The following is a 27,076-nucleotide window of genomic DNA, read 5'->3' on the forward strand; positions in this document are numbered from 1 at the left end:
TGAGTGTCCATACAGGGCCAGGAGCTGCTCAAAGCTCTCTTCAACTCTGAGTTCTCTGTGCTTTCCTGCCTCCCACCTCACTCTACCCTGTTCATGAAGAGCCTGATAAAATAGTCCAAATCAAAAAGGAAAGAGAATGCCACTGGTGGCAATGGCCCTAACCAAGGCTTATGGACACTAGAGGTGAAGACCCAGCAATAGAGCCCAGGTCTGATCTCCAGGCTGTGCTTTCTGTGACTTCCCCTAGTGGACTCTTGTAGCCATCCAGGCCTGAGACCCGGAGGGCCTGCCCTCCCAGCCTGAAGAGGGGACTGGGCCCTTTCTGTCCCCAGCTTCTCTTCAGGCTGAGGTGAAGGTACAGCTATGGCTTAGGGCTGGGGATGTTTGTGTCTGGACACTGGGTTCCTCTTCCTTTCAGGTATCAGACAGAAAGGGCCCATCCTGAGCAGCAGCCTGATGCACTCTGAGTCGGAGCTGGATAGCGACGATGCCATCTTCACATGGCCAGACCGGGAGAAAGGCAAACTCCTGCACGGTCAGAACGGATCTGTGCCCAATGGGCAGACCCTGCTGAAGGCCCAGAGCCCACGGGAGGAGATCTTGTAGCTGCCTGGTCTGTTTCCTCAGGGTGGGGTTGGCAGTGCCAGGACCCAGAGCCCCTCCCGGCTGATTCCCTACCTCCCAGGTCTCCAGGCAGCTGTTCTCCCAGCATCTGCTGGTCACTCCAACACCCCCACCTAGAACTGCTGGTACTTGAATCCACACTCTCTGGGAGTCCCTGAACAAAGCTGTGAAGGAAAAGTTTTCCTCTTTTAACCTGTCCAGTAGGCCCCCCAAATATCCTCACCTCAGGGCCTCCTTTTTTGCACCAACCCCCTACCCCCCAAGGGTAGACATAGCCAGCCTCTGACCTCCTCTGCCTGCCTTGTAGCAGTGCTGCCCAGCCCAGTGCTCTGGCTGCTGTGCCTCCCCCGAACCCGACACAGAACCAGACAGAACCAAGTGCCACCAGCCTTGCGAATCCAAGGTTCTGGTCACAGCACGTTTTCTTCTCATTTCTGGGATAGTGTGCCCCTTGGCGGGACCAAGAAGAAATGGCATCCCTGCCCCATTGCTGCTGGCAGGATAGTGCAGAGACCACCTCTGGCCCCTTACACTGGAGCCTGTCCCACTCCCGTGCACCCGCGGTCAGAGAAGGGTTGGCTGTGCCGGTGGCTGTTGTGTCACAGCAGCCAGGCTGCATGGAGATGGTCTCCCCTCTGCTTCCTCTGACCAGCACCTGCTGCTTCCAGGCTCAGGCCACCACTCTGTGTCCCCAGATGAGACAGCCACAAACAGACTGGAATGTCATGGCATGAGAGCGCATGTGTGTGACTGCCCCACTGTGGTCCCCTCTCCATCTGTCTTTTCTGTGTCCCTTGCACGTGTGTGTTGAGTGCCTGCGTGTGTATCAACTTTTCATAGGGCTCTTGGCTGCTCATAGGCAACTCTGACTTGGAAACACTTTCAGCTCCTTGGAACAGTGACTTCCTGAATCCCTGTGGCCCCATCACTGGTTCCTCAGCTACGTATGTGGGAGTTGAGGAATGGGAAGTGACTTTTAAAAAAAGATGATTTTTACTCCTGCACCACTGTCTGTTGTGATGATTAAACATGCTATTTAATTGTGTGCCTCCCTGCCAGGTGTGCTGTTTTATGCCACATCTCTGATGTGTGTCACTGTGCCCTACCTGTGCAGCCCTGCAAGGGCTTCACATCTGGCGAGCAAGTCCTGGGCTTGCCATCAGCAAATGAGGCCTGTGGGAGCAGCTCAGAGGACTCAGGAAGTAGCCACAGGGCGTAACAGTTCACTGGCTTTGGAGGGAGGCTTCCTCTGGACCTCATTTCCATATCTCAGACACAGGACAGTGGGAGTCTTGGGTTGAGAAGACTGACACATTCCTGCTCCTATCTGCTAGCGTTGCTTAGGGACAGCCAGCCTACCCCCACTCCAGTCCACCCGTCACCCCTCAGCAACTCTTCTGAAATAATCCTGAAGCCTGGCAACCCCTGCTTTGACCAAAGTGAGCTTGGCTAAACATTCTGCTACCTTCACCAAAAGTCTCCCAGTCTGATTTTTTAGAACGGCCAGAAGGAAGCCCTTGCTTTTCTCAAGGCCCACTAGGTACTCTGTGCAGAGAAAACTTGGTCAGCAGGAGGCAACTCTATGGGAACTCCCAGGGCTGGCTGGCTGTAGCTGAGGCCTTTCTGCTTGGAGATAAGGGTAAGACTCTGACCCAGCTTTCCTTTTGCCCACTTGGTGACTGGCAGCATCTGCAGAGGACTCATGTGGACTTTAAGGAGAAGGTGCTGCTGTCAGAAGCTATCAGCTGACCCAATGGAGTTTAAGGACTCGGAAGCATCCTTAACTCCTTATTGGAACTTGTGTTGACTGGCTTGAGAGTCTCCTGTGTATTCTCTGGTCAAACTGGGCCACTGCTACAAACCCTTTCACCTCCCTAAACCCCAGTCTGGTTGGTGCTGAAGGTGGTTATCTGATGTCCAATTTTCAGGATGGAGTTGTGGCTCTCTAGTGTTGGGCCCCCTCACACAGGCCTGGAGTGTGCACCTCTGTCCAAGTGCTGCCAAACAGGCAGAACTCCCCCTTCTTGAGGAGCACCAAGTTGCTCAGGTTTGACATTAGAGGATTTTGATTAGACTTCTGTCTTAATTTTCTGTTGCTGGGACAAAAATGCCTGACACCCACAAATTAAAGGAGGAAAGGTTTATTTTAGCTCAGTTTGTAGCGGTTTCAGTCCATAGTCGGCTGGCTCCAAGACAGGGTGGCACAGCAGAGGGGCATGGTAGAGGATGAAGTCCATGGCAGGGTAGGCAGGAGGTAGTGAAGCAGCAAAGCAGTAGCAGCAAGACTCCCTTTCCCTTTTATCCCATCCAGACTACAAGCCTTTGAGGGGGTGCCATGCACCCCCAAGATGGACCTTCCCATTATCAACACCCAAAACTTTGCTAAACCAATCAGTAGACTAATTTAGTATCACACACCCTTAATCCTAGTATCACAACTCCTAGATCTAGCCAGCTCTGAAAAGCCCCACATGAGTGCATGAGGCTTTGTGAAGACATCTAGATATAACCCATAACAGCTCCCTTGATCACAAGGAACAAGATTAATATTACTTCTCATGGGATAAAGGCAGGCAGGCCTTGGCCAGCCTATGTCTAGTTCTCATCCACACTGCCTTTCCTGGCAAGTTACTGTGGAGTCCTACTCCCACCTTCCTGGCTCTCCTTTAGTTTTCCCTCATTTCTAATCAGTCAACACATTTTTTTTTTTTTTACCAGAAGTATTTATTGATGGATCAAAGGCTATAATTTTAATGGGACAACTGTGGATTAAAAGTTTGCTGTACAGCCAAAGGTGGAAAAAGCCATAATCTTAGGAACTTTATGTAAATCAAGGAGCCTCTGAAGTACCTAAGAGGTCAGTATCAAACAGTTCTTCCCTTTTATATAATTCCTATATTACTTCACTCTGATCACAGTCAGACAAATAACCTCAAAAAAATTCTTCATGCATTTATACTTCAGCCATCCAGCCTGGCCACACCCGTGTTCCCCACCTTTATCCATCCCTTTGCACTGGTATTTTTTTAAGCAATTCTTAAAGAATTGTTTGAACATTTTGGATAGCCTTCTGAAGCAAGGAAACAAGCAAGTCAGAGAAAGCCAAGGGCAGATGTATGAATGAATGGACTCATACAGACAGAAGATGGCAACAGCCTGATATAATGGAGTCTAAACTAAGCTCATTTTGAGTTGTCCTGGTTTACTCAATGACCTGTAATGCCACTTTGGGTTGTGCCACCAGCGCCAGACCTTCTGTTTCCAAGGGATTAGCAGTGGTCTACACAAGGAGCTAGGAAGGTAATGTAACTATGAGCAAATAAGACAGTATGTTCAGCTCTTTGGGGCTGTATGAGGATCTGTGGCTTTCAGCATTAACAATTGGCACAAAACTTCAGGACATGGAGGACAATCTTTAATTCTCTTGCACTGGGATAAGTTAAGACACTTCTGTAACACTAGTTGCTCTACTTGGAAATGTGAAGGGAGAAACATTCCAGTGTTCATAACGCTGAGGCATACACAGTGTGAGTTCAGGAGGCATTAGGGGGCTCCCAGCCTCTTTGTTCAAAAAGCCATGAGAACAGCCTGGGCTACATAGTTGAGTTCAGGGCCAGCCTGAACTACAAAGGGAAACCCTGCCTCTAACCCCCCCCCCCCCAAAAGCCATGAGAAGATCCTGGGCACACTGAACAGCCACTCCGGTGGTGACAGTGACCCAAAGTTAAGCAATCCTGCAGGCACGTGACTATTTTCTGAACAGGTGATACAGCACTCAGAAGCCATGTAGGTATTTGAGAATCAGAAGCCAAAGGTGGAGCAACCTAGGCAAGCCATCTTCAAGGCAGCCCTTCAAGGCAGGCTTTTGGACAGCCTTTCAAGGACATTTCCACCCAGAAGCCCTTTGATGACAGAATAGTGCAAGAGACCAAGACAGGGTCAAATTCTTCCAAGAGAAGTGTTAGTTATTGAAAAGCTCCAAGAAAGGCAGTGTTCAAGAGACCCATTTAAGAGTGAAGGTAGATAGATGAAAACTGCCAAACCACCAAACTATCCTGCCAAGTTAGAAATAGATTTAACAGGCATAGCTTGGGGTGCTGAGTAGGACAGGGAAATTTTAGGCTTAGAAAAAGCAGGGAGGCTAAGGAAACAGAAAGCAAAGATGCATAAGAAGTATGCGGAAGCATGCTAAACCCTTGCTGGAGGGAGGGCAGCGTGGCTACAGTTCTACCCAGTGAGGGCTTTGCTGGCCAGTTCTGGGCATGAGTTCCTTTCTCGGACTGGATAGATATATAGTGTTTAGCAGCAGAATGGGGAATCTCATCATATTGAGAAATGGAGAGCTGGTGGATGGCTAATGAATAGAAACAGACTGGGTGTACCATTCTGTAATGCCCTATTTCTACACCACTGGGTCTAGATAGATATGTTTTGGGTTATTATGCAACAGGAGTAGTGCTCTGGGAGAAGGGAAACCATGGGGCTGGTGGACAAGAGGGCTCTTTAAATTCTAGTTCTTAAATAATAGACAGCAAGTAATAATTTGGCCTCTGTCCTTCAGTGAAAAAACTGGATGCTCATTTTCTGTTCTATCTCCACCTTTTCCAAAACTTTAACAAATTCTGTGAAATATATGGTACTGCTGATCCTGTCCTGATCAGCCTTCTGGATGGTCCTATCTTCTATGCTGCCCAGCTGCTCCTCTGAGATGTTCACTCCAAACATCATGCCTAACACCTATAACAGCTTGTCATGGATCTTTATCCAAATCAGATAGTCAAAAAGCAAAGTGCAGTCTGTTGCTTTGGCTATCGAGTGGTTCTGGTTCATTCACATCTTTGCTCTTTTCATTGGGTTGGAAATGAGCCAAAGTTTGCATGAATCCAGGGAAATTGACCTGGTCCTCTCAGGAAAGAAGACATTGATGATCCAGCCCCACAATGGGCTGATGGCAAGTTCTGGAATTCTTTGGAAATCTTCTCGACCGAGAGTCCCATTGACTCCTTTGCCCAGACTGGTGAATCAGCTCTAGAGACGAGTGATCTGAGGAAAAGCCAGTCTCCTTGTTGACCTCCTCAAGCTCTTCATCCTGCAGTAAAATGGAGGCTGAGATTTCATTACCCTGCTCGGACCTCCTCTGGGAGTGGCAGCACCTGAAGTGATGGCCGAGGAGGGAAAAAAGAAAGGAAGAAAGGGCTAGGGAGTCAAGAAGGGACAGGACAGTGTGGAGGGAAGCCAGGGGTGGCCTGCCCAGTCAGCACATTCTTGTGCATTGACATTGGTAGTTTTCAGTCTGGCTCCTTATTAGAATCACTTGGAAAACTTTAAAAAAGCATTGTAGCCTGGAATCTACACCTCAGAAGCTATTTTGATTTTTAAATATTCAGCTGATCTTTTATGCATTCTTCAGGTAATTTGGGCAGTTATACTATGCCCTTGAGAAGGGTAAATAGACCTTAGCAGCTCAGCTCCAACAGACTCGAGAACTAGTATCTCCCAATCAGCTTGGGGAGAGGTCCTTGAGGTTGGGGGTGGCAGAGATAATCTGTTCACTAGATGGGGTTCCAAGACATACAGCTAGTGTGTTCCCAGTGTTCCGCACAGTATAAGCATCTTTAGCCTTGACCCACTGCACATCGGCCCCCACAGGCCCCCATTCCTCCTCTACTGACTGGCTTCTGAAGGTCATGATGGGGGGTTATCAGTAGCATCTGTACATGGAGGATCTTTCCCCCTGACTGCTGAACTCATTTTCCAATGTCTATTTCAGCGATGTAGCTTAAAGGAAGAGCCAGACCAAATCTAGTGCAAAAACTGTTATCAAACTTTGTGCCAATGAGGAAAGCTTTGTAATCTGCAGAAATCACCTACCCAGAACCCCCATGTCCTTAAAGAACACAGTAAACATCCAGAGTCAACATGGTCCCCAGGTTTGAACAGAAGTGCACCAAAAGGGGAGTGCAATCGGGCAAACTTAGCGTCACATGATTTTTCTTGGCATTCACTAGCATTAAATAAAGCAAAAACAAAAATAAAGCATTAAAACCAAGTGCCATCATATTTAAGCAGTTGAAGCTTTCCCCAGTAATACCTTCTGCCTTCAGCAGACCTTAGAAGCCTCTATCTCCCTCTGAAACCCAGGGCTCCAATTGGGAACCCACCATCTTCTCGTGCCATTTACACTTTCCAGCACTCAGCCTTTTGTCTCCTACCTGTGCCTAACTTCCTCAGGCTGGGGCCCTATCTTATCCTTTTGTAACACTTTTCTACAAAACACAGATACTAAAATATCTTGGGGTAAGATGGTTAGATAGGAGTAGTTAATACCTAAAAAAAAATTCCCACTCTGATTTTGTTACATGGAAGAAAAAAAAATCTCAGGAGTGTAACAGCTTCAAATGTAGGGTAAGATTGTCATCCTACCCTTAAACATCCATCAGTTATTAATGGACAGTTAAAAAAATACATAAACTAAAATAATGACTATCTTCAGAAGACCACTGGACATCACTTTATCCCTACCTTATCTCGAAAGTCCCATGCTCTCTCATGAAAGTGTTATTTTATTTTTGTTGTTTTGTAGTACTGGGGATTGATTGAACCCAGGGCCACTGAGCTATGTCCTCAGACCTTCTATTGTGAAACAGGGTCCCACTACATTGCTAAGTTGCCCAGACTGGACTCAAACTTGAGGTCTTCCTACCTCAGCCTTGAAGTGTACTAGGTACTTTTTTTTTTTGGTACCAGGGATCAAACTCAGGACCTTGTGTTTGGAAGGCAGGCGGCAGAACCACTGAGCTAAATCCCCAGCCCTTAAAGTGTTCTAGGATCACAGACATGCAACCACCACACCAGCAATGAAGGAGTTTTAAAATTCATAGTCTTTGGAAATATTAATTATCATACTTTTACTTGGCCAAGCAACATACATTTCAGCATTTTAAAAACACTAATCTGAGCTGCTCATCATCAAATCCCTAGTTCCTACTACAGTGGCCTTTATAGGCCTTTATAGGGCCTAATGGGCATCAACAAATGGGAAGGAAGTCTGAGGAGGATGTAGATAGCCTAGGTTTGTGAAGAGGTGGCCTCTCAAAGGAAAACTCTAGTTAAAAGACAGAAGATGGCATGTCTGGTTACTGCTAGCTTCCACCCAGTGAACACTCCCATAGAATGTGACCTTGTAAGCTCTAGGTAGTTCTTTACTTGGGGACAGATTAAGGAGACAGAATTAAAATGCTGGCCAATAACATGTAAGATGGCAGTGGGTTAGTGATTGAAAATTAATTTAAGATCCTTCCATAGAAGAATGGCAGAAATACTGATTGACTTCATAGTTTTAGTCAGCTGTTCATGTTATAAGTGCTGAGAAAGCCAATAAAAACTAGAATATAGAACATCTAAACCAGACAAAAGAAAAACACTATTTCAAACAACTCTAAAGCAGAGATGGGGGTGGGATGGGGAACAGTATCAAAAATCTCACCATTTAATAGGCATAAATTATCAGATTGGCTAGTAAAACCAAAATGAAGTTAACAGATTGGATATAACTGTAAATACCTATTTACAAGAGACCCTCCTAAAATAAACATGGAAAGGTTAAAAATAAAAGGACAACAGAAGATGTACTGGGGCTTTGGTTCCTATTAAGATAATAACCTACTAGCTCTCTTCCCCAAAGAGGAATCATTACCAAAAATCAAGCTCAAAGAATAAGAATATCCCCCAAGTCCTGTGAGAATCTCTGAAGAGAATGGTGGTTATCATATGCTAGAACAGAAGGTAGGACGAGTAAGATGGCTGGCTGTTCTTGCTGGCCAGGGGACAGTCAGTGAATTCACTGGTATCAGTGGGACCCTGCAGCTGGAAGCTCTCCCGCAGTGGACAGGGGTGGGCTGGTGGATGCCACTTTGGAATTGTGCTTCCCCTAGGCGCTGCTGCTTCCCAAAGGTCTGAAGGTAAATCTGAGCACTGCTTGGAGAGTGGCCAACAGCAACTGTGAAGTGCCTAGAAGCCATGACCTTCCCCTTGTTAAGTTCAGTGGTAGGGACAGCATAGAGCTTGGCTTTGGCCTTTCACCAAATATAGACCACCAGACAGGGGAGCTGGTGTTGTGAAGAAACAGGGGCTCACAGGCCAAAAGACCCAGGTACCACTTGAGGAATGTGATCTCTGACCAAAAAGACAGCAACTAAACACAACACCATCCACACCAAGAATTTAAAATAATGCAATACAAATAGACAAGGAAAACTTAGCAATTTGAAACAAGAGTTAAGAATCAAGTGGCTCATGAATAAAAAATACTAAGTGTGAAAAATATAATGAATGTGATAGAGGAACAGAGACAGATCAAAAACAATAAATGAGCTGAAGCATCACAGGGTCTTTACCAAAAAGGAAGTGCAGTTCAGGGACACAGAAGTGCCAATGTCTGAATAATGGGAATGCTAGAAGTAAAGGTAGAAAAGTGGAGGAAATATCTGAAGAAATAATGAGAATAGAGGTCTCAGAATTAAAGGATTCATAAACTGATAAGTAGGGAAAATATACATTTTATTTTATTTATTTTTGCTTTTTTGAGACAAGGTTTCACTATGTAGCTCAGGCTGGCCTCGAACTCCCAGCAGTCCTCCTATGATGCTCCTGCTTCCACCTCCTGAGTGCTGGGATTACAAGTGTGTACTACCACACTTGGCAAAAGTGTGCATTTTAATGAAAGACGTTTAAAACAACATAAAATTTCTCAAAGCTTCCAAGAGAAGTAACAAATGAACAAGCAGCAGATTGACATTGGACTTTATAATAGTATCCTTAGATAAAATGTTTTCAATGTGCTGAAGAAAACCTTGACCTCAAAGTGAACCATTTCCACATGTGTATAATCCAGGGACATGATTCCTCAGAAACTCTTCCACGTAACAGGCATTTAGAAAATATTCTCTTTTTTTTGATACCTGGGATCGAACTCGGGTCCTTGCACTTGCGCAGCAGGTGGCGAAACCACTGAGGTAAATTCCCAGCCCTAGAAAATATTCTTAAAGAAGTGGTCAAATAAAAAAATTAATTTAGACATGGGAAGTAACAGTGAGCAAATATTTTGGCTCTTTGTAGTCTGAAATAGCTATAACTACAGGAAAAGAAAAAAAAACCTTACACTGTTACTATTCCAGAACCAAAATCCTAAAATATAGCAATATAGTAAGAGTGGTAAAGACCAAAGGAATATAACAATATAACAGTCTTACCAGGAAGATTTAGATGGGAAGTTAAAGAAATCAGTAAGTGTAGGGCCAAGGATTTAGCTCAGTGGCACCGCACCTGTCTTGCAAGCACAAGGTCCTGAGTTCGATCCCTGGTACGGGGGGGGGGGGGGATCAAATCAATAACTGTAAAGAAACATGATGAGTATTAAAAGAGAATATCAATTAAAATGAGATGTATTTATTACTTTTTAACAGTAGAAAATTTGCTATTCAAAGGAAAACAATCCCAAAAAGGTGAGTAGAAACTGAAAAAACTGGAAATAAGTTCTACTACCAGTAATTACAATGAAGGTAAACACCTTAAACTTAACCCATCTCTCCCACCTTACTTCTCATCTCACTTGCCTGCCCCACATGGAGACCCTGGCATTTCACCAGGCATGTGGGGAGGGTACCCAGGTGGGGCAGCCACAGCCCAGCAGTAAAGCAAGTGGGGCCAGTGGTGGCTGAGCCAGTTTGGAAGCGACTGACTTCATTATGCAAATAAAGTCACTAGCTGAGAAAAGAAATGCACAGATTGAGGATAATGAAAGCCAGTTTTCTCACTTTTTTGAGAAAGCATTGATGTGTGAGGTGAGATGTAAATACATAGTGAATATTTACATTTTTAGAAATTTATTACAGTACAAGACACTTTGCCATTCATTGCCCTCAGAACACTCCCTCTCACTTTGAACACACATCATTCTTTCTTTTTGAGACAGAGTCTTGCAATGTAGTCTAGGCTGGCCTCAAACTCACAGTGATCCCCCTGCCTCAGCCTCTGGAGGGCTGGGATCACAGGCATGAGCTACCACACCAGCCTTTGCAATTTTCTGAAGCAGTTGTGGAAGTCTTCTCTTGATTATACAGGGTGTGAATGCTGCTATGAGTGGCATTCAAGGTAAGGCAGGCTCATAAATACATTGTGTGTTTCATCCACCTTACTCATTGGATGTGATTCCTAGTTCTTCCCCAAAGTCAAAATGTTCATGAAAGGTAAACAATTTGAATCAATTCAGGACATCAAGGCAGCCATGAGAGTGCAACTGAAGACAAAATAGGATTTCCAGAATTGCTGCAGAAAGTGGCAAGAATGATGGGTAAGTGTATTTGAAGAAAAGGAGCATTTTGAGGATGGTTAATGGCAATGTGTAATATTATAATTATTTTCTTTAAAAATTTAAACCTTCAAAAAAAATTTAATCCGGGGATTTAGCTCAGTGATTTCCCCACCTGCTGAACAAGCGTAAGCGCAAGGACCCGAGTTCGATCCCCAGTACCAAAAAAAAAAAAAAAGCAGGAAAAAATTTAAATGTTCACCATATTTAATCACACCTCGTGTGGTTGAGGGAACAGAATTTGAGTTCAGAAATAAAACCTCACACTTGCAGTCAATTCATTTTGACAAATATCCCAAGTTATTTTAATGGAGGAAAGGATAGTTTTTCCAGAAGCGATTATGGGACAAATGGATATCCACATGCAAAAGAATGAAGATGAACCCCCAACTCACACAATGGACAAAAATTCAATAAAACAGATCACAAACTATATAGAACTATAAGAGATAAAGCTGTACACATCTTAGAAAATATAGGCATGAATCTCAACTGCCTTTTGGATTAAGTAGTAGTTTTTTTAGGTATTATACTAAAATCACAAAAGAATAAAATATATAAATTGTACATCATTGACATTAAAGACTACTGAGCTTTAAAGGAGATTAAGAAAGTTTAAAGCAATCCAAAGAATGAGATAAAATTTTTGCCAATCATATATCTGATAAAGTATTTATATAGAATATGTAAATAGCATTTCAGTAATAAAGACAACCCAATTAAAATGGGCAAAGGATCTTAATAGTATTTTATCAAAGAATATATACAAATACCCAATACACATGAAGACACTCAATTTCATTAGTTATAAGAGAAATGCAAATAAAATACACAAAAAGATACTACTCTGTATCCACTAAGATGAGTATAATAAAAAAGGGAGAGATAATGAATGTGAGGATGAGAAAAAAACTGAATATTCAAATTCTGCTACAGGGAATATAAAATGATGCCGCTACTATGGAATATAGTGACAGTTTCTTAAATAAACAGTTATTATAAAGCTAGCAATGCTACTCCTAGGTACATACTCAAGAAGAGAAGTGAAAATATGTCCACACAAAAATTTGTATATAACTGTTCATAGCATAATCTGACTGTTGCATAGTGGCAAAAATTGGAAGCCCAAATATCCATCAAGTGATAAAATGTACAATGGGTATTACTTGGCAATAAAAATCAGTAAAATATGGATAAATCTTGAGAACATTTTAAATGAAAGAAGCTAATCACAAAGGATCATATATGATTTCACTTATATGAAATGCTCAGAATAGGCTATATATACAATAGGCAATACATATAGTGACAAAGACTGGGGTTGCCTAAGGGTTGGTGGGAAATGACTGCTAACAGGTATAAGGTTTCTTTTCAGGGCAATGAAAATGTTCTAATACTGATGGTGGTAATGGTACAACACTATGAATATACAAATGGGTGAATGTATGGTATGAGAACTACTTTATAAAGGTGTTGTAATTTTTTTCAAAGAAGTAACTCATTCTTTGAAAGCTATTCACAAGATATGCTCAATATAGAGGACAAGAAAAGTGCCACAGAGCCCATAGAGGAGCTGGGAGTCCCAGAGAGAGCTCCATGACAGCCTTTCTGGCCAGTAGAGTAAGAGAAAAGAGTCTATTCCCAGAGGTGAGATAATAGAGGCAATCTGGTGATTTCTGAGTCAAATGAGGACAAATTAATGTCATAAATGTTCTCTGGGACCAATGAAGGAAATTCCCTTCCTCTTCCTGTGACCAGAGAAGAGGGAGAGGCCAAGTGTAGAGATCACACCTCAAACATGGAGAAAGGGGCAAACTAGAAAGAATCCTTAGCTGAATTCAAATTAGAAGTAGTAGGAACCTGTAGTTTAAAAAAATAAACAACTAAAAAAACAAACAACTACAGACACATGCATGGAGATACACACACACACACACACACACACATATATATATATTTATAGTTATATGAGCATGTTTTGTTTATTATCGATTGCCCTACCCACAGAAAGGGCAAAGAAGTCATTTTATCTTAGTAGCAATGAGCGCACCAAAGCACTACTATGGAGAAATAACTAATTCCACAACTGGGGTATGAAAAGTACAAAAATCCTTGGAATATATTGAGTGAAGAAGAGCTAAAAAAATAAAAGATGGGGCCACATAAGGACACAGCCAGCTAGAAGAGGCCTCTATTGGCCAAATCTAGGACAATGTAAGTATCAAAAAATGAAAGTATGAGATTATAACTTAATAAATAAAATGGAAATCAATGAATATATGTAAATGAATAATTAAAAAACTAAATTCTACAGCAAAAATGATGGGGAAAAATATTATCAGGCAAGTATTAAACAAGAAAAACTGAAAGCAATAAAGATTATACAGAATTCAATTTGAAAAAATGAATCAAGAAAAGGTAGATATAGATATATATCAGTCTAAACACTGAAAAAAAAAAATTGCAGTCGGGGAAGGAAAGCTAGATAATTCAGGTTTAAAACAGAATTGAGGGCTGGGGATTTAGCTCAATGGTTCCGCTGCCTGCCTCACAAGCGCAAGGACCTGAGTTCGATCCCTGGTACCAAAAGAAAAAAAAAAAAAAGAAGAAAAAAGAATTGAGCTGGGTGTGATGGGGCATGCCGTGATCCCAGCACTCCAGAGGTGGAAACAGAAGGACCACCGTGAGTCAAGGCCAGCCTGGGCTACATAGTGAGACCCTGTCTCAACAAAACAAAACAAACTTTAAAAGAAATATAAACAATGCCTAGAACACACTGGTAACATCATTGTGTCTAAACCTGGGAATGCAGTTAAAACGTTGCTGAGACATAAAGAGATTTGAAATCATTTTTTGTTCTTTTTTTTTTTTTTGGTACCGGGGATCGAACTTGGGTCTTTGTGCTTGCACAGCAGGCGGTGAAACCACTGAGCTAAATCCCCGGCCCTTGAAATCATTTTTTGAAACAAGATTCAACAATGAATGAAGCAATCATTCAGTTCACTAATGTGAAGAATGAACAATACGGGGGGAAAGAAAAATAGCCAAAAGCACATGGAATGGAGAAGAATAACACCACCAAATACTGGTTCTCAAAAGACATTTAAAACCTGAATAGACCAATAAGCATTAAGAAAATTAAAAAGAGAAAGACCTAGCTGGATGTGGTGGTGCAAAACTCTACTTCAGGCAGTCTTGCAGGCTGAGGCAGGAGGATTAAGTTCAATCCCAGCCTGGGTAACAGCAATTTAGTGAGGCCCTGTCTCATACATACATACATACATACATACATACATACATATATACATGAATAGTGGGAATGTAACTCAGTGCTAAGGACTTAGATTCAATCCCCATTACCACTAAACAACAAGAAAAGCCCCCACATATTATGCATATAATTGGGCCAGGGATTTAGCTCAGTGGTTTCAAGGCCTGGTGCACAAACACAAGGACCCGAGTTCGATCCCCGGTACCAAAAAAAAAAAAGCCCCCACAGAATTAAAAGGTTTCCCTTAGTAGCAGTAAATGCACCAAATCTAAGGCATTCCTATGTAGAAATGGCTGATTCCAAATCTGTGGCATGGAAAGTACGAAAAAACCCTGAAATATCTTGTTTTCAGTGAAGTAGTACTCCTAATTCTTATGTAAGTTGTTTCACAAAATCGAAAAGGACTAAAACCTGCTCATCCCTTCTGAAGAGTAGTGCAACAGTGATTCCAAAATCAAGTAATGAGAATGCAAGAGAAAGAAATTAAATATTTTACTTGTTACTATGGACAAAAAAGCATAACGAAACCCAATCTATCATTAATGTGTTAATCACAAAAAATTTGGAAAACCAATGAGCTTCACAACATTAATAATGGCAAAGAAATGGGATCACTATTACATGTTCCCTTAAAACTATTTGAGGGGCTGGGGATTTAGCTCAGTGGTTCCGCCGCCTGCCTCGAAAGCGCAAGGTCTCGAGTCCGATCCCCGGTAACAAAAAAACTCCCAAAAAACTATGTGATAAGTTCAACACTTATTAAAACTAAACGAAAAACTCAGAGCAAGTAAGAAGAGAAAGGAAAACTCTTAATTTGACCAAGGTTATACAGGTAACCTATTAGTGTGTACACGTTTAGATACATATGGTATATACATCACGATCAACTGATATCTAATTAAGGGTCACAAGGATGGTTCAACATCAGAAGAATCTACTAAAGGACACCTAGGGAACAACCAACAAGCGCCATGTTGAAGCCATCATTACCACTGAGATCCCTCTTACTCCTACCTTCGCTGGGGGTGGGGCTGAGCGGTCCTCAAGCCCAGTGGGAATGAAGACACCACAGCTGATTCCTTCTTGACCTCTGAGACCCCTAGGTCTCTCAACATTTCCATCCTGCCCTTCCCAGAGGTTCAGTGCTTTGTATTCAATGGCAAGTACATGAATTCCACTTGGAATAGCAGCTCTGAGCACCAGCCTACCAACCTGACTCTGCGATATAGGTACCTGAACTCTGATAATTATAAAGTCCAGGATTGTGATCACTATCTGTTCTCAAAAGAGATCACTTCCGGCTGTTGGTTGCAAGAAAATGAGATCCGTCTCTATGAAGCATTTGTTGTCCAGCTGCAGGACCCAGAAGAACCCAGGAGGTAGATGGAACAGAAACTAAGACTGCAGAACCTGGTGATCCCTTGGGGTCTGCAGAATCTAACATTTCAAAACCTGAGTTAATCCCAGCTAGAACTGAGCTGGAGCAACAGATAGATACTCCTTGGACCACTGTTTATAGCATTTGGTGCAGTATCAGAGCGACTGGGATAGTAGCTGGACTGAACAACAAGTTACAAACAGACCTTCTCCCTTCCTAGTGTTGATGCACAGACACTGTACATATTCCGGGTTTGGAGTCGCTTTAACCCACTCTGCGGAAGTGCTCAGCGTTGGAGTGAATGGAGCCACCCAGTCGACTGGGGAAGCAATACTTCAAAGGAGAATCTGTGGTTGTTTGTAACCAAAGCCATGCTTATCCCTGTTGGCTCCATCGGACTGATTATTAGCCTCTTCTTTGTGAATTGCAGGCTGTAATGGACAATGCCTCGAATTCCCACCCTCAAGAACCTAGAGCATGTGGTCACTGAATACCATGGGAACTTTTCCGCCTGGAGTGGTGTGTCTAAAGGACTGGCTGAGTCTGCAACCAGACTACAGTGAACGGCTCTGCCATGTCAGTGAGGTGCCCCCAAAAGGAACGGCTGCTGCCAGCCCGACTGGGCTCCCCCACATTATGCCCTTAAGCCTGAAACCCGAGTCCCAGTTCCCTGACAGAAGCCCAGCATCCTATAGCCCTAAGTGTTACTTACTCCCTCTCACCCACCTTCCAATCTGGGCCATTGCTCATTCCATCTCCTGTGGCTAATTTTGGATTTAGTGCCCCAGGTAACTGCCCCTTCATTCAGTATCCCCTACTTGAAAACTGCCTCTTTGCCCTGTCCATGTTTCTCATATCCCCCAGTCTGGCCCTTCCTTTTTATAGGATTCTTTCTCTCCTTGTCCCTCTTTCCCTCCCTTGTACCACCTATCCTTTAATTGTTTCCGGAATCAATGAGAAATAAAGTTTCTGTTGATAATTATCAAAAAAAGAAAGAAAAATCTAATGTATTTCAATGAATGAATATAAAAACTTTATATGATTATACGAAGCATTTGATAATGCCTCAGTCTCAGGAGAGTGCCACCACACCCACCTTGCCAGGTTGTATTTGATAATGTTCATCTTTTTATGAGGGCTGGAGTAGAGATGTAGTAAGCCAAGCATCTTTAATTAATAATGTTTAAAGTCAGAATGGATATACAGGTTTATATTTACTCTTACCATTATTTAAGGCTTTTCAATTTCCTTACATTACCACCAACACTTGGTATTACCTCTTTTTCTTCCTAGTTTTGGCCAATCTTACGGTTATAAAGTCATCTTAAAACAAGATTAAACCAGCCAAACAAACAAAAAACCAAAAAACATAAACCAGCCTCTCTGGGTCCTGGAATTGAGACATCTATAAAACAACTTAGCAAAGAAAAAAAGCAGCAGAGCCACAGGAAACAAGAAAGAGCTAACAGGGAAACTATAAACCACAGAAAAACTGAAAACAACACAAAAGCAGTCTGGAATGCTAATCCCTGCTCCTGGAGAAGTGATCCTGTCTCTGCAAATACAAAGTAAGCCTGGAGAAGGTCACAGGATAAACACTGGACTGGCAGCACTGGGCCCCCCAAAAGCCCACAGTACCACAAGCTACAAATACAGAATGGGGTTTTACTCTGAAAAGTGACTTCTTCCACATGGCAGGTTAGAGTTGGAGAAGACACAGCATCCACCAGACTTGGGAGTGATATCATCAGAAGCCATTTGGGGGAGAGGTTTATTGCTTAAGAATGAGCTGCTCCAGAAATCTGAAATCACAGGACAACTTCACTTCAGGGTCTCTGTGGGTGGGAGACAACCACAAAAGAACCGTGGAGAAGGGGTAGGCTAGTTGCAGATCCTTGGAGAAGCTTATGCAGCAGTGTGCTCAGGTTGTGAGAGAACTCTATGCTGAGAAGCCCAGCCAGCTGTGTGGTCTAAGTGGGCTGGGTCTGAAAGTGCTCGATTAAGTCCAGCAGACTGCTTTATCCACCTCACTACCTACTTGTAGCACACAGCTCAATGGTCTGTTTGATTTTCCCATATGCCAATATGATCAGATTCACCTCAGCTTGAACAGTTGCCACATCCTGGCATGTACAGACAAAGGGCCTCCGGGGCATGGGAGACACCTCATGAACTCACAGACCGTATCACCAATTGGAGACAGCAGTGAGTTGGGGCACACAGAAGGGCACAAACACTAAGAGCCACAGGAGTGAATCCAGCCCAGAGGCAGACAACACACTATTGACCATGCCCAGCGGGAAAGGTGGGGCATGACTCAGTATTCATGCAGCACAAGTAGGCATAGAAACAAAACAGGGCCTCACTGTAACTCACCCCCTGCCCCCCATATCTAGTGGATTCTAATACTACAGGCCCCAGAAAGGATCCACTCTCCCAAACATGTTGTATTGAGAAATTTTTTGGACTCATTTCTCTTTTTATTTTTTTTGGTTTTGGTTTCTTTTATCTTTTGTTCTTTATTTTTATTCTTCTTTCTTTACTTTTACCTAATTCTATTAATTTTATCTTTAATCAGGTTTTACCACCTCCATTTTTATTATTATTAAGCTTAGCTGTTGCTTTTAGTAGATATGCACTATATGTCAATATTTTGTTTATGTTTACATTATTGTAAATCTCTTTCCTATTAAAAGTGGTATAGTTGTAGCTCTTAAAGTTTCTTATGGTTTGTCAATAACTTGTTAGTTTATTATTGCTGATTTCTACTGTTAATGGTGGCATAGTTGTTGTTTTTAATTGGTTTTTACTGTATGCCAATATCTGGTTTGAATTTGTGTCATCAAAATTACTGAAACAAACATTACCATAGTCTTGTTTTCTCTGAGTGGTGCTGGAGGTCAAGCCCCCAGAAAAAGGTTGGGCACTAAGAAGATCCTCAAATACTATGTTGAATAAATTGAAGAGGGGTATAAACAACAAAACATAATCAAACCCAAGGACACATCAGAGGAAGATGGAACCTGAAATTTTTCTACCCTAACTGATCTTCACCCTACAGTGCAAACACAATAAAAACATGAGAAAGCCAGGCAACAAAATGCCCCCCATGCCTCTGACTCCCCAAAAGCTAATCTCATGGACACTGAAGGAGAGGAAGCTGAAGGCAAAGAACTAAAAAATCAAAGGGTCAAAATATTTGAAGAGATAAAAGAAGAAACTTATAAGCATATGCATTACATGTTTAACAAGCTCAAAGAGGACTTAATTAAACAGATAAAAGACATTACCTACAAAATGTTTAATGATTTTCAAGAAGCAGCAAATAATAAACTGAGCTAAGCAAGACAATGCAAGACATGAATGAGCCAGGCGTGGTGGAATATGCCTGTAATCCCAGCACATGGGAGGCTGAGGCAGGAAGATTGCCGCAAATTTGAGGCCAGCATGGACTCCATAGTGAGTTCAAGACCAGTCTGGACATGGCTCCAGGAATGTAGCTTAGTGGCGCTGCACCTGCCTGGCAAGTGCAAGGTCCTGAGTTCAATCCCTGGTAATGGGGGGAAAAAAAAAGACCAGCCTTGACTTCAAAGCAAGGCTCTGTCTCAAAAAACCAAAACCAAAAAAAGGGAACATGAATGACCACCTTGGAATATAATTTAAAAGTATGAAAAGAAAACAAGCACAGAGAGATAATATGAAAAATAGAAAGCATGGGTGGCAGACATAACCAGTGTGAGGTCAGTGTGTCAGAAAAAGAACACAAGGGGCTGGGGACTTAGCTCAGTGGCACCTCACCTGCCTTGGAAGTGCAAGGTCCTGAGTTTGATAGGAAAGGGAAAGGGAAGGGGAAGGGGAAGGGGAAAAGGAAGGGAAAGGAAAGGAGAAAGAAAGAAGGAAGGAAAGGAAGGAAAGGACAGGAAAGAAAGGAAAGAAAGGAAGGAAAGAAAGAAAACACAAGGTAGAAATGGTACCCTAATAAGAAGACATTAGACAAGCTGAATCCAACAGCTATTAGATGATGCAAACAAGACAACACCTCAGAATGTAGGAATAAAGGAAAAATTAGAAGATGACTCAAAAGATATAAAAAGTTTATTTGGGTCGGGGATTTAGCCCAGTGGTTCCGGTGCCTGCTGTGCAAGTGCAAGGACCCGAGTTTGATCCCCAGTACCAAAAAAAAAAAGTTTATTCACTGAAACCACAAAAAATAAAATCTAGGGAAAGAATTCAACATTCAAGTACAAGAGGCATACAGAACCCCAAATAGCTGTGACTAGAAAAGAACCTCTCAATGACACATCATAAATTCCAAAAATTCAATAGAAGATTCTAAAAGCTATTAGAGAAAAACAGCAAATAATCTATCTAGGCAAGCCCTTTAGAGTAACTATGGGTTTCTAACCTTAAAGGCTAGGAGAGCCTGCTGTGATGTTTTTCAAAACCTAAAACAACTGTCAACCCAGATTTTTCAATCCTACAAAACTATCTTTCAAAACTGACAGTTTTAGTAAAGGCTTTCCATTACAAAGAAATCCTAAAGAAATACATGACCACTAAACCAACATTACAGAAAATACGTAAAGGAACCGTAGACAGAGATGGGAGGCCACTGGTAACAAAGAGCCCACAAAAAAGTATACATCTAACTGGGATAGTAGTTAAAGAAAAGGGAAAAAATGAATCAGCACTAGAAAAATAATACAATGACAGGATTCTATAAACACCTTACAATAATAACTGTAAATGTCAGTGGTCCGAACTCCCCAATCAAAAGACACAGATAGGCAGGTTAGATTAAAAAAACAAAATGCAACCAGATATTTCCTACAGGGGACACCTCATCCAAAAGAAGTACACAGACTGAAAGTGAAAGGATGGAAAACAATACTCCATTCAACAGGAGCCTGAAAACAAGCAGGAGTGGCTTTTTAAGTCAAAACTGATGAGAAGAGACAAAAGATGGCCACTACAGGTAAAGGAAATAATTCAACATGAAGAGATAACAATTGTTAAATATCTAGAATCAAATGTGGATGCACTCAATTTCATTAAACCAAACAAATACCAAAACTATTGGATTTAAAAGGACAGACAGACACCAACACAATCACATGGGTGTAGGGAACAGGGGAAGGGGACGTTACTAGAACCTCTGCAGTAAGTCCTAGTCTCCTGCGAGCCACAGCAGCACACGGCGAATTACAGGAAAGGTAGACAAATGAGAAGCTGAGCTTTGGGTCTGATCAGTGCTGCTCTGGGCAGCAAAGACAAAAGCCCCCTAGCTTGCAGCACTTTTTATTCAGTACATGGGGAAACAGATGTAACAAGTGAAAATGTAGAGTTCAGTACTTTATATTGGGATAAACAAGGTGTAAAAAGACTGGGGGACAGTGGAAATCTAAGAACAATGAGGAACTATGCAGATGAAGATTTGGTTCCTCTCTGGCATCTCCCACAGGTGTGGTCTTGTCCTGGAGCATTACAGCATCCAGATCACTGCGGTCTCACTTGTGACCCGAGGCCAAAATGCAATTATGTCTGGAATGTCGTAGCTGGTCTGTAGGCAGGAGAACTAGGCCTACTCAAATGATTTTTCCCTAGAATTATGTAGCATTGCTCCCAACACATGGGGAACTTTAACAGCCCTTTTTCAGACAACCAGACAACACCCCCCCACCCCCCCACCCCCCGCCAAAATCAACAAGGAAATGTTAAATCACACCACTGAACAAATAGACTTAACCTACCTAGAATGTTTCATCCAATAACAGGATACACAATTTTCTAAGCAGAATACAGAACTTTTTCCAAAATAGACCATACCTTAGGTCATAAAGCATGCTTAAATAATAAAGAATTGAAATAATCCCCTACATAATTGGGTCACAGAGGAATGAAGCTAGAAATCAATAGCAAAATTATTCAAATTCTTTATGAATCAGCAGATTTTTGCATATTCTAAATATAAATCCTTTTGTGGGTTTCAACATTGCAGGTATCTTCCTGAGCCTTAACCCTTTACTGAACAAGAATCTTCTGATACAATAAAATTAATCTTTTGTTTACTGTATATTGTTTACACTTGGGGATTTTGTGTAAGAAGCTTGTCTTTGCACTGAGATCACAAGAGGCTCCTGTTTCCTGTTAATTTCATAATTTTACCTTTCACCTTTAGATGTTCCCACCCCTCCCCATCCTGGTACTGGGGACTGAACCCAGGGCCTTCACACTATATCCCCAGTCCTTTATTTTTCATTTTGAGAGAAGATCTCGCCAAGTAACTAAGTTGCCCAGGCAGAACTCAAATTTGCAATCCCCCTGCCTCAACCTCCCAAGAGCTGGAATTACAGGAGTGCACCACTGTGCCTGGCTTCACCTTTAGGTCTTTAATCCACCCAGACTGCACTTTTGGGTGTGATGCTAGTTAGGGATCATTTCATTTTCCTCCAGGTAAAATGCCAGTTTCCCACATCTACTAAAATACAGGGGAGATCCTGCGTATTGTAATAATCAAATACTTCTACAGTTTTATTGCTACTGTAATTTCAATTATGTACCTATTAATGTTCTTTAGAAAAATGCTTGAAATTTTTTTTTTTTTAAGTTTTTACAGTTTATTAATCCTCTCGTGAAAAACCTGGTCACTGCAGACAGGCACTGCAAAATCTTTACTCCTTCAGCTGTTCTCCGATCTCCAGCTCACTTTTTGCCAGCACCAACATTGGCCTTTGCGGTGCCCCTTTCTTCATTCTGTTCTTGCGTTCCTTCCGCTGCTCTCTTGATGGTCTTTCTCTTCTCATACAGGCTCTGTGTCTTGCAAGTCTGTTTGGGTTCATTTTTCTTCACATAATCCAAAGAATCATAAATCATGCCGAAGCCAGTTGTCTTGCCACCCCTGAAATGGGTTCTGAATCCAAATACAAAAATGACATCCGGTGTAGTCTTGTACATTTTGGTGAGTTTTTCCTGACTTTGTCTTGGGTACTGTTGCTTTCCTGGGATGAAGGACATAAATGACTATTTGTTTCCTTTGAAGTAGTTGGTTGGTCATGAACTTCCGGGCCCGGATAGTTACCGTGTCATTCATGATGGCAACAGATCCTCAGGCAGCCAGGGAGGATGAAAAATGCTTGAAATTCTTACAAATTTATTTTTTTATCTAACAAGCTTAATTTGAACTGTTTTAATAGCTCCTTGATTCTCTTTCTTACATCTAGATGTTCATAAACACCTGAAAATTACTTAAAAATGAATTTTCTCACCTGATACCGATATTCTTATAGTTATAGGCAGAAGTTCCCATTCTGTTAAGTAGTAATGGGACAGTGAACATAGTGAGTGTATTAATTAGGATATGGGCTTACTTTTTTAAAAAAAAATGGGAGACCAAATAACAATGGTTTAACTTAATGGAAAGTTTCTTCCTTATGTGACAGTCTGAGCTCTTAGGTTAAAGTGTTTCTGGTAAGCTTCCTTCTCCTTATTGGCACTGATTTACCACGACCACACTCACACTCTAGTTTGAAGGAAAGGAGAAGCAGAGGAGAACCACAGGTCTTCCCTTTGAGGCGGGCTGTTATAAATTCACTTCTCCTTCCATTCCATTGGTCAAAATTTAGTCCCATTGTTACTCTTAGTTGCAGGGCAGCCTGGAAAATACATTCTCTTCTCAAGGGAGCCACTGCTAGGTAAAGATCATGGGAAAAGGAGTTCTGTTAATGAGGTGAAGGAGAAAGATGAATACTGTTGTACAGTTAGTTGTCTTGTTTCTAAAATGATCATATATAACCATTACCAAGTAAAAGAAGTTTCATAGACTAAGACTTTCCCCCCATTTAAAAACTACACTTCAGGGCTGGGGATTTAGCTCAGTGGTTCCGGCACCTGCCTCGAAAGCACAGGTCTCGTGTTCAATCCCCAGTACCAAAGAAACAAAAAACCCAAAAAAACACTGCACTCCATGAAGCTTGGCATGGTGGCACATGCATGTAGTTCCACTTTGGAAGGCTGAGACAGGAGAATCACAAGTTCAAAACCAGTCTAGGCAACTCAGTGAAACCCTCTATCAAAAAGTTGGTGAGGGTCGGGAATTTAGCGTAGTGGTTTTGCCACCTGCTACACAAGCACAAGGACCCGAGTTCAATCCCCGGTACCAAAAAAAAAAAAGTTGGCTAGGTAAATAGCACTTTAAAAAATATGTGAATTCAAACATTGCACATCTTTCAAGATGTGTATCAATTGGTTATTGCACTGTATAGTTTTAATAATTCTGATTGAAACCCTTTAACAATTCTTTGTAAATTTTAACTGAGTTGATTTTCAGTATTATTTACATAGGAATTGATTTTTATGGATACAGAAGAAATGTGCTGTTATTTTGATAAAATTAACTTATATGTGTTTAAATCTCTAAAAAAAAAATGACAAACAGCTTCTTTAAAAAAAAAAAAAAGTTGGCTAGAGGAGGGGGTGTCTGCCCAAGTCTGTGGCACAGGCCTGGACACAGGCCATGGAAGGGCCTGGGTCTAGGGAGCTGGTGCTGAATCTGTGGTTACCAAACAGCTTTGAAACTTCCAATGGAAAATGCGTATGGCTCTGTGCTTAGACAACTGCTGATCTTTTTTTGTTTTTTGAGACAGGGTCTCGCTATATAGTGGCTGGCCTCGAACTCATGGTGATCCTCCTGCTTCAGCCTCCCGAGTGTTGGGATTAAACATGCACCACCATATTTGGCTCAGTTTCAGAGCTCTTAAATATTCTTATGTTACAGTGATGCTAAAAGTGACAAATCATTTAGGCCAAGTAAAGTACAAGTCTTTTGAAATGACAATTTCAGTTTTCAGAATTTCTGCAGAGAATTCAATAGGGGCGGGCAGGGATGTAGCTCAGCGGCGCTGTGCCTGCCTGGCAAGCACAAGGTCCTGAGTTAGATCCCCAGTACTGAAGGAAAAATAAAAATTCAAGAATATGGATTGCTGTTTTTATTGAAACTGTTTGAAAACTGATTATATGATTGATAAGTTGATATCATAACTAAAAATAATGGGTTTCATCTACAAAAGAACTGCATAAGAATTGAGTGATTTTATTGACTGTGCACTTCTTTTCCATTTTTTAAATAATAAAAAATAGGTAAGCAGGAATTAGTGGTAAATGATGTACAACTTATAAATGTACTAGAAGTGACTGAACTGAACAACTTTTTTGTTTTGGTTTGGTTTTTGAGAGACACGGGGTCTTGCAATATAATTCAGGCTAGCCTTGAACTCACTATGTAGCTCCAAGCTGGCCTCGAACTCAAGGTGATATTATCTTGGCCTCCTGAGTGCTGGGATTGCAGGTGTGCACCACCATGCCTGGCTCTGAATTGAACTTTAAAGGGTGTACTCTGAGGTGTGTGAATTAGAACCTAACTTTAAAAGTCAAGCAAATAACTGAGAAAAGACAAAAATAAAAAGTTGGGCATGTAGCTAGCTCAGTGCAAAGGCCTGGGTTCAATCTCCAGTACTACAAAACCAAAAGAAAAAATGAAAGAAAGAAAGGAAGGAAGAGAGGGATGGCGGGAAGACAAAACCCTCTATGATATGCTTCTTCTGTAGCTACTGATATACCAGGATTTCTTCTCTCAGCGCTGTGAACTACATCAACTGGTTTTATGACACTGATAATGACCAAGTGAAGCAAGCCCTAGTAAAGAACTCATGATTTTATTATAGGAGAGTAATTTAGTTATACTTCATATTTGATTCAAGCCAGGCATAGCAGTGTATGTCTATAATCCCAGCTAGTTGGGAAGCTGAGGTAGAAAGATCTCAAGTTCGCAGCCAACCTGGGCACTTTAGCAAGACCTTGTCTGAAAATAAAACAAATAGTAAGTGGATAAAAAGAAAGAAAAGAAGAAGAAGAAAAAAGAAGGGCTAGGGATGTAGCCTAGTGGTAAGTGGTAGAGCACTTACCTAGCAAATGCAAAGCTCTGGAAAGCACCAGTGTCACACACACAGGATTCAAATACTTAGAATTGACTGTGAATATTATGTTTTGCAGAATCTACAGTGCTGAAATTAGTGAAAAATTGTTGGGTATGTTATGATAAAAAGACAGCTGATATCTGTCTAGGCACAACAAATAAGGGAACATTATGATATCTACCTTATAGATGAGAAACTAAGGCAGAGAAAGGGTAACATATACAACCAATAAGCAAAAGACTAGGCTCCAAAACCTATAATTGTTCTAAGTAACAATGTCTTTCAATTAAAAAATTTTCCAATGATAACAAACTATGATAATAGATATGACTAGTACAGAAGAATTAGAGGTATAATTGGTTAATGCTGTCTTAAAATTTTAACTCAGCACCATAAGGGCCCCTTTCATTCACATGGAAAACTAAATTCTGAGTTTAATTAAAAAACTGAGACTCATTTACACAAACTCCTTTTACATTAGACTTTTTTGGGAAAACTCCTCTACAAAATTAGGAATGCCACATGACAGATAAAAATGGCCTATATGAAATCTGGAGGTACACTCGTATACCAAAACAACTTGAGACTACAGAAAATGCCATTTATACTGCTAATTTAAATATATATTTATATGTAAGAATGGACATATTATTTATTCTAATCTCATCATTTAAAATCTGTTAAAAGTTGAACTGATAGAAATTTTGGACATACCAAAAAAATTGTCAGGGCCGGGGATTTAGCTCAGTGATTTTGCTGCCTGCTGCGCAAGCGCAAGGACCGGAGTTCAATCCCCAGTACCAAAACAAAAATTGTCAGCAATAAAATACATACATAACATCTGATATTTCTAGCTGTTGGACTTTCAATATAGTTAATACATTAACTAAAAATGGAAAGAAGCTTTCTGATGGGAAAAGGAGAATTGAGAGACTACAGTGAAACAATATGTTTACTTGACCAAATAATCAATTATTTCTTTTCTGAAAACTGTTCTTTTGTTTGTAATTTTACTGTTAGGTCATGCCAATAAGGTCAAATAGAAAAATATATGTAAGGTTCTCTTAAGACAAAAAGAAAAAGAACTCACCCATCAAATACAAATATACTATTTTATTCTAAGGGAATATTTCTGTGGTTTCTGCAAAGGGAAAACCCAAAGGTGGTTAAAAACCAAAAGAACAGAAAGAATGATTAGATGTTACTTTTTGTTTCTTTGACTTTTTTTTCTTCCCTGGAAAAAAATGTAATTTTATACAATTTTAATAAAATAAAAAAGCAAATAATTAGATACAACATCAACAGCTACACTTATGAGGAATAACCAATAACTAATCGGTATTTTCTCTTGTGAATTAGTTTAGGGTTCTGGGCAACTCTGTGTAGTAACATGCAGTTTAATCCTAATACAGTCATTTATTTGGGTACTGGTTGTTCTCAGTTAAAAGATACAGATTTTTTTT

At 41.3% G+C, this 27,076-nt stretch overlaps 1 protein-coding gene and 2 pseudogenes across 5 annotated transcripts in view; 2 read left to right on the forward strand and 1 right to left on the reverse strand.

The window, feature by feature from the left end:
• Kiaa0319l (KIAA0319 like) overlaps positions 1 to 1,669 on the forward strand; it is a 111,332-nt gene extending 109,663 nt beyond the window's left edge. For all 4 annotated transcript variants that reach the window (XM_004850922.4, XM_013074339.3, XM_004850924.3 and 1 more), the window contains one exon: positions 419 to 1,669. In XM_004850922.4, the coding sequence (XP_004850979.2) occupies positions 419 to 606 (188 nt within the window). In that variant the 3' untranslated portion in view covers positions 607 to 1,669. The remainder of the gene's footprint in view (positions 1 to 418) is intronic.
• Positions 1,670 to 5,181: 3,512 nt separating this feature from the next.
• LOC101710093 (calcineurin B homologous protein 1 pseudogene) lies at positions 5,182 to 5,878 on the reverse strand (annotated as a pseudogene).
• On the forward strand, positions 5,874 to 26,718 carry LOC147827200 (cytokine receptor common subunit gamma pseudogene; annotated as a pseudogene). Its single transcript, XR_015452741.1, has one exon. The product of XR_015452741.1 is annotated as a cytokine receptor common subunit gamma pseudogene (transcript).
• Positions 26,719 to 27,076: the final 358 nt, after the last annotated feature.

This window comes from Heterocephalus glaber, unplaced genomic scaffold (genome assembly GCF_053883595.1).
Source record: "Heterocephalus glaber isolate CG9 unplaced genomic scaffold, H.glaber_assembly_v1.0 deba00001452, whole genome shotgun sequence".
Classification (NCBI taxonomy): domain Eukaryota; kingdom Metazoa; phylum Chordata; class Mammalia; order Rodentia; family Bathyergidae; genus Heterocephalus; species Heterocephalus glaber.